This window comes from Eriocheir sinensis, chromosome 60 (assembly GCF_024679095.1).
Source record: "Eriocheir sinensis breed Jianghai 21 chromosome 60, ASM2467909v1, whole genome shotgun sequence".
Taxonomy (NCBI): Eukaryota; Metazoa; Arthropoda; class Malacostraca; order Decapoda; family Varunidae; genus Eriocheir; species Eriocheir sinensis.
Window position 1 is genome coordinate 8083208 of NC_066568.1, and position 7833 is coordinate 8091040.

Genomic DNA, 7833 nt, shown 5'->3' on the forward strand with positions numbered 1-7833 from the left:
TCTCTCTCTCTCTCTCTCTCTCTCTCTCTCTCTCTCTCTCTCTCTCTCTCTCTCTCTCTCTTATTTAAACATTAAGATACAATGGTATACATATGACAAAAGGGACGGGGAAAGTGTCTCCATGCTAAAGGCGACCTCTGTCTTGAGGTCGCCTATTGTCACTGGTGTTGTGAAGTGCTTGTGCTCAGGCGGATGTGACTAGGGCGGGTAAGCCATGATGGGTGAAGGTGGCAAGCACTTCACAACACTAGTGACAATGCTTTAAGATAGGCGACCCCAAGACAGAGGTCGTCTTTAGCATTGAGACACTTTCCCCGTCGCTTTTGTCATATGTATACCATTGTATCTTAATGTTTAAATAAGAGAGAGAGAGAGAGAGAGAGAGAGAGAGAGAGAGAGAGAGAGAGAGAGAGAGAGAGAGAGAGAGAGAGAGAGAATGTGCAAACGGATAAAGGGGAGACATCAAGAAAATGGAGATGACAAAACTAGGTAGAAAAACCGTAAACATGAAACTACGCAACATGGATCCGATTAAAGCAGGTAAAATAATATAAAAAATCTTAAAAAAAAGGCAAAAAATATTAAAGAAAAAGTAGTACACGGAGAATATAAGTGACGATCTTGAAACTATAGGAAAGAAAGAGAAAGCTTAAAAATAGACGAGAGAGAGAGAGAGAGAGAGAGAGAGAGAGAGAGAGAGAGAGAGAGAGAGAGAGAGAGAGAGAGAGAGAGAGAGAGAGAGAGAGTGTGTGGGGCTTACCAATAGGCGTTCAGCATTAACGGCGTAGACGGTCTGTCCAAACCCCATGGTCCTATTCTTCAACACATGGGGGCCCTTGAATTGCAGATTATTCTCGCCTGTACACACACACACACACACACACACACACACACACACACACACACACACACACACACACACACACACACACACACACACACACACACACACACACACAAGTAAACACACAAACAAACAAACAAGCAGGAGGAAAAGGAAAGAAATAATGTGATAAGTTTTCTTTTTTGAATTTTGTATCAGTTTTATGTATATTCATATTGAAAACATTAGAAATAATAATAATAACAAGAATAATAATAATAATGATAATGATAATAATAATAATGATAATAATAATAATGATACTAATGATAATAATAATAATAATAATAATAATAATAATAATAATAATAACTAGTAATAACAATAATGATATTATTATAATTATTATTATTATTATTATTATTATTATTATTATTATTATTATTATCATCATCATCATAATTATTATCATCATTAATGGTGATGATAATTAAAACAAAATATAAAGACTGATAATATAATTAAACATATAACCATGCATTAATATCAATAATAGTATTGAAATTTATAGTAAATAAACATTTAAATTGATGATATTGTTGATAATAATAATAATAAAAAAAGATTGGTCATTTCAACTTTAATATTCCCAAAGGCCAAGCCAAGACGATTCAGCTATTAAAGTTACTCTCAAACAGGCACACAGGGAGTGGATGTCACCTGTTTCGCAGAACTGCAACGCATTGATCCATGGCTGTTTGACGTTTCACTTATAATTGGGTCCTTCACTGAGCTCAACCTGCCACCTGGTGGCCCTCGTGGAACTACCCAAAAAAATATGCATGCGACGTGTCAAAATATTTTTTCTTACAAGTTTTTCGCTATTATTTAGAAATCAAATATTTTTCTCATGGCTACGGTACAGACACTTGCCTTATTAGTATAGTATTTAAGAAACGGGGAAATGCAAGAAACAGAAAATTAAGATACATATTTTTTCCCCACTTAAACAATCGTCATATGCTATATGGTGTTCTTTTAAAGTTACATAATTATAGTGAATATAATATCATAAGAAGTTTAAGATGTGTATTATGATTTGAATTAGAAATATGAAATATGTATAATACTATCTGCCGGCAGCGTACTAACTGTTTAACAGCAGTGTAAACACCCTCCCGCGCTCTGATTGGAGGGACAGAGGAATGCAGCGTGTGGAGGTAGCGGCGTGCCAGCCGGAGGAATGTTGAGTGGCATCAACGCTGCCTTCCACCACTAATTTTAAGAGATTGATGCCGGACTTGTTTGACTTCTCTTTACTTGCATGACGGAAATATTTACCCAAGAGGCCGCACTGATGCATTCCTATTAACCGCGGGATGGAGTGTTGCAGGATATATCGATATCGATGAATGCTCTTATTTTACCAACAGTGTTCATTCTAACGACATGAATAATGTACAGCACTCAGATTTTTTGGTGTAAACATGATAGTGACCATTACAACTCTGATGCTTTGCTAGTTTGGTACAGAAAAATATCAATTAAGCCTCGCTGGACCCTAGCTCGCAGCAGATTTGACTCTGGCAGCGGCTCCAGCAGGGCCACCAGATGGCAGGTCCAGCTCAGTGAAAGACCCAATAAAAAACATACCACTTTGTCTGGACCACAGGGTCTGTCTTTTGAATAACTATGTAAATGTTTAAATCTTTCATTCTCATTAACTGCCCATCCTTTACAGCTTCATCTCACTCGCCTCCTCCCCACGCCTTCCATACATCTGTTCTCACCTCTCTTCTTCTTCATGTAGTACGGCAGGTTTGGTAAGGGGCGGCAGGTGGGCTGCTCCAGGTCACACAGGTATATGGCTCCCAGTTGTGTCCTGTTCATGGCCAGGTTAGATGCCGTGCTCATCGGGGCCCCCACCACCATCTGCCTGGAAGAGAGAGAAGTGATGAAGCAAGGGAGCGTGGGAAAGAGGGAGGGGATGTAAGGAAGGGAGGAGTGGGAAAGGGAAGGAAAGGCGAGGGAGGAAAGAAAAGGAGATAATGAGTGATGCGAGGAAAGTGAAAATGATGGAAGGAGGGAACGAAGGAAAGAAGGAAGAAGGGAACGAGGGAAAGAAGGAAGAAGGGAAGGAGGGAACGAAGGAAAGAAGGAAGAAGGGAAGGAGGGAACGAAGGAAAGAAGGAAGAAGGGAAGGAGGGAACGAAGGAAAGAAGGAAGAAGGGAAGGAAGGGTAGGAATGCATGGATGGGTAACAAAAATCAATGAATGGGAGGGAGGGTGGGATAGATTAAGGGATAGATGGAGATAGTGGAAATGAAGGAAAGAAAGAAGGAAAAGGAGAGGGAAGGAAGGAGAAAAGGAAGTAAAATGTAGTCAGAGATAAAGAATGGAGAAAAGAGAGAAAGTAATGATAAATGAGAGGAAAGAAGGAGGGGGAGAGAAAGGGAGAGAAAAAGTGAGTAAATGAGAGAGAGAGAGAGAGAGAGAGAGAGAGAGAGAGAGAGAGAGAGAGAGAGAGAGAGAGAGAGAGAGAGAGAGAGAGAGAGAGAATATACCTCACTTACTTTTCTCCTCCTCTATCCCACAGAGTCACGCTGAAGCCGAACTGTGATCCTTTTGGTCCTGTTAGATTTTTGGCGTACTTTAAGTCGTATTGAAGAGCCTCCACCCCTCCCCCTCCTTCTCCTCCCCCTCCATATAATAGCATCACCACCAGTACTGCCCTCGCTTGCATTGTCCTTCTTTTCTTTCCTTTTTCCTTCACCTCCTCCCCTTTCTCCTTCTCTTCCTCCTCTTTTCCTTTCCTCTCCTCTCCTGCCTGGGGAAGGAAAATTAGAAAAAAGTATTAGTCTCTGAAAAGCATATTTATTTCATTATTATTATTGTTTTTATTATTGTTATCATCATCGTCATTGTTGTTGTTGTTGTTAATACTATTATTATTATTGTTATTAAGGAGATTGACCGCATCCTCGTAAGTACTCGTTGGAGGATCCTTCAGAATTACAAGGTTTACCAAGGTGCCGAGTTCTTTGCAACTGACCAAAGGCTTGTTGTTGCAACACTCAAGATACAAAGACTCGGCCCTCTCAGACCAAGACAGGAAAAGCCTCCAAGATGACCTATATGAATTTTCAGTTCGGTCTGATATATGGGAGGTGACCTTTCAATGGATTACTCTCTGAATTTCTTATTTATTTCATTATGATCATTATTATTATTATTATTATTATTATTATTATTATTATTATTATTATTATTATTATTATTATTATTATTATTATTATTATCATTATTATTATTATTATTATTATTATTATTATTATTATTATTGTTATTGTTATTGTTATTATTATTATTATTATTATTATTATTATTATTATTATTATTATTATTATTATTATTATCATCATCATCATTGTTATTATTATTATTATTATTATTATTATTATTATTATTATTGGCCTGGTTCCACAAGTTTGAACAACAAAAAGGAAGTTCGATCATGCAGTGTGTGGTGTGTAACTCAAAGCAGAACAACAAAGCATTGATGCAGCAAATTGAAGAGACAGAATGCTGGACTTTATTAATGATAATTTTTCATTCAAGAATGGAGATGTAATACTGCCACTATATAATAGTTAGTCAGCCCTACTTGGAATATGCTGTACAGTTTTGTTTTTCCCACCACCCGAAGGACATTGCTAAATTAGGTGTTCAACTCGGGCAAGTAAAGTTATCTTGCAAAGTAAACCCAACGACTACTGGCGCTCATCTCTTCACATGTTCTCTCGTGAGAAACGTCGTTTTTCAGATGTGGACAAATCCAGATCTCAGTGGTTGATAGAACACGATTGATTAATTCATAAATAAGCTTGACTGCCACTTCCTTCACCTTAAAAGGGAATAGCGAGGAACAAAAAAGTATAAAATAAATATTTGCATTTAAGTTTTCAGGACAAGTTCAAAAGTTATTTTCTTCATTGTGTATAAATGAATGTTTCACAAGCATGACCCCGGGACGGCTTGCAGAAAATAAAAATAAAAATGCCCTAGCGGCCTTATTATTAGTCACTTATATATATATATATATATATATATATATATATATATATATATATATATATATATATATATATATATATATATATATAATATATATATATATATATATATATATATATATATATATATATATATATATTATATATATATTATTTAAATCAAATCAGATGGACCCTCAAGTTCGGTTTTGCAGAGTTCCCCACATGTCATGAACAGTCTCGGCAGTATTGACGTCAATGTCACGCAAATATACGATTGCAAACACTGGTGACTTCCTCCTAATACGTATACTAGTAATTTATTTCGGAGAAACTGATCTAAATTATTCCTTGTCCCCGCATTATCAATAAACAGCAATTTTCAAGAATACCTAACCCATTTTGGATTTTTTATAAATATTTTTATTCAAGATTTCGTGTTTTGAGTAATGTCCTTTACAAGTTTAGAAAGGCTTATATTAGCCATTATTTTGTTTCAAAAGTTGGATGATGTTCACATTATGTTACTCGTGAACATGTTGTAATACTGCACCATAACAGCCTTGTAAGTATTTGAATATTTACTACTTACTGTTGCGAGCTTTTTATCACGGGGTGACGTCAGAAGCTTGGAGTTTTCTAGTTCTGCGCCTCTTGACTTTGCCTCACCGCTGGGGTTCATCAAAGTGGCACTTCGTTGGAAAGGGGAATATTTTTTCAAGCTCTGGGCGCCTTCGCTTTCCTCCATGAACATTATTCACTGAATTCTACCTTCCAGCGCCCAACTCGGCCCCCACTGTGCCCGGAGAGTTGCCAAGACTCTCTAGATTTACAATGATGCCGTCTGCCAAGTAAGTGTTGTGGCAGGAGGCACAAACTCAGCCATGAGAATCACCGAAAACCAATACGCAGTGCGATATCACAGACAATGGTTGCGTCACGCCCCTTTGTATAAAACACTTTTTTTAAATGGCTGCCAGCGCGTCATAATGCCACTTCGCTCCAACACATTACTGAGGCAGTGTTTCCTATGATTTCACAGTTCAACTTTGCTAAATTGAAAAAAATAATTAAAACTTTTTTATATCCTGGACCTCAGTTTCTCTTTAATATTCACTAAAGTAAAGTCTTGATGGACATTTGATCTGACGTAATTTCACATACGTTTTAAGGACAATCCACCTAGTCTAGACCATAGGGCCTGTGTGGTCTGAATATCTATAGAAACTATGTGAGTCTCTCTCTCTCTCTCTCTCTCTCTCTCTCTCTCTCTCTCTCACACACACACACACACACTTTACTCACCTGGTTAGAGTTTTCAGAGATAGGTTAAGTACCTGTTAACCTTAGTCCTCTTGATTTGCGATGTTATTCCTTTTTCTTCTTTCTCTCCTTTTTATCTACACCTGTGCTTCCCTTCTCTCTTTCCTTCACCTCCTCTTCCTCTTGCTCATATTACTCTCTCTCTCTCTCTCTCTCTCTCTCTCTCTCTCTCTCTCTCTCTCTCTCTCTCTCTCTCTCTCTCTCTCTCTCTCTCTCTCTCTCTCTCTCTCTCCCAACCCCCCACTTGCTCGTTTGCTGGCTAACTGGCTCGCTCGCTCTCAACCGTATCCAAAAATCAACTGAAAGAAGAGGCCTGAGGCCTGAGGCCTGGAGACGGCAGGATGCAGCGAACACACACACACACACACACACACACACCTGCATCCGGTTTCAGGTGTAGTGGTTAGTGGTTAGCGCGCATGGCCTAGAACAGTGAGGTCCATATTCGATCCTTGAGTGTAGTGGAGGGAGTCTCATCTCATTCGTGCCCTAATTCATCCACCAGTGAACGTGTACCGGGGTGGCGTATTTCACCTCTCTGTACGGATATATGAAGTCCACTCTTGAACAGGCCAGGTTCGCTTAGGTTAGGTTAGGTTTGGTTAGGTTCGTTTAGGTTAGGTTAGGTTAGGTTAGGCCTTCAGTGGCGAGTCTCCCCCGTTTTGGGAGGATCCACCTGGAGCCTGATCAATCGCTGCTGATTGGTTTACTGTCAGCATGGCGGTTTTGGATGGATGGGTGCGCTTTCATTGATCTTGTATTATGTGGTCAAGTACTGTCAGAGTTGTGTTCTGAGACGTTCAGTCCTCACCATAAATGGGTCTGTTGCCTGCGATGAAAAACATCCAAGAGAATAACTAGAACATCAACTAAAATGTGTTAGTAAACACTTTTCTAACACTGCTGCACGAGTCAGAGATGTCACGAGACAGTTCCCGTCCATGTTCCCGTCACCCTTCGGAAGGTAAAACTTAAGCCGGTAATGACTTACCTGAGGCTTAACGGACGGATTAAAAGAGGGTGAAGGTTAATTAGGGCAGCAGGAAAGGAGGAGGAGGAGGAAAAAAATTAAAGAAGGTGTGTGTGTGTGTGTGTGTGTGTGAGAGAGAGAGAGAGAGAGAGAGAGAGAGAGAGAGAGAGAGAGGTCACAATACCAGCGGGAATAGGGATAATAATCCACAGCCAGAGTAGGAAAAAGGACTGTCTTCCTCATGCCTTCCCATTGGCCACGCCGCACCCACCCATAGCCAATCCCATGCGTTCTGAGGGGGGGGGGGGTGAGGGAGCCCCCTCTCACCACTGAAGGCCGACGTGACTATAGGTTAGGTTCGCTTCGCTTAGGTTAGGTTAGGTTAGGATCAGTTGGAGTCAGATGTGGAAATTTTGAATGGGAGTCACAATGAGAGTATTTTCCAGAACACACCGTGGCTATTTTCGAAGCTACAGCCGAGCGTCTTCACCCAGGGACCACATTCCCGTAGAGAGATTGGGAATATGTTACCGGGTGTCATTCTAAGGTTGTATCCCGCCTCCCCGGGTGTGTGGGGGTGATGTGAGACTCAGGTCGTACCCATATTTCCGTCATTATGAGCCCCGAGCTCTTTAATTAATTAAAGAGCTCGGGGCTCATAATGA

At 39.7% G+C, this 7833-nt stretch overlaps 1 protein-coding gene across 1 annotated transcript in view; it reads right to left on the reverse strand.

The window, feature by feature from the left end:
- The window catches only part of LOC126985619 (integrin alpha-5-like), a 33232-nt gene extending 27549 nt beyond the window's left edge, over positions 1 to 5683 (reverse strand). The window contains exons 1-4 of the mRNA XM_050840775.1: positions 5468 to 5683; positions 3397 to 3650; positions 2614 to 2759; positions 761 to 858 (exon numbers count right to left, since the gene is read on the reverse strand). Of these exons, the coding sequence (XP_050696732.1) occupies positions 761 to 858; positions 2614 to 2759; positions 3397 to 3650; positions 5468 to 5629 (660 nt within the window). The 5' untranslated portion in view covers positions 5630 to 5683. The remainder of the gene's footprint in view (positions 1 to 760; positions 859 to 2613; positions 2760 to 3396; positions 3651 to 5467) is intronic.
- Positions 5684 to 7833: the final 2150 nt, after the last annotated feature.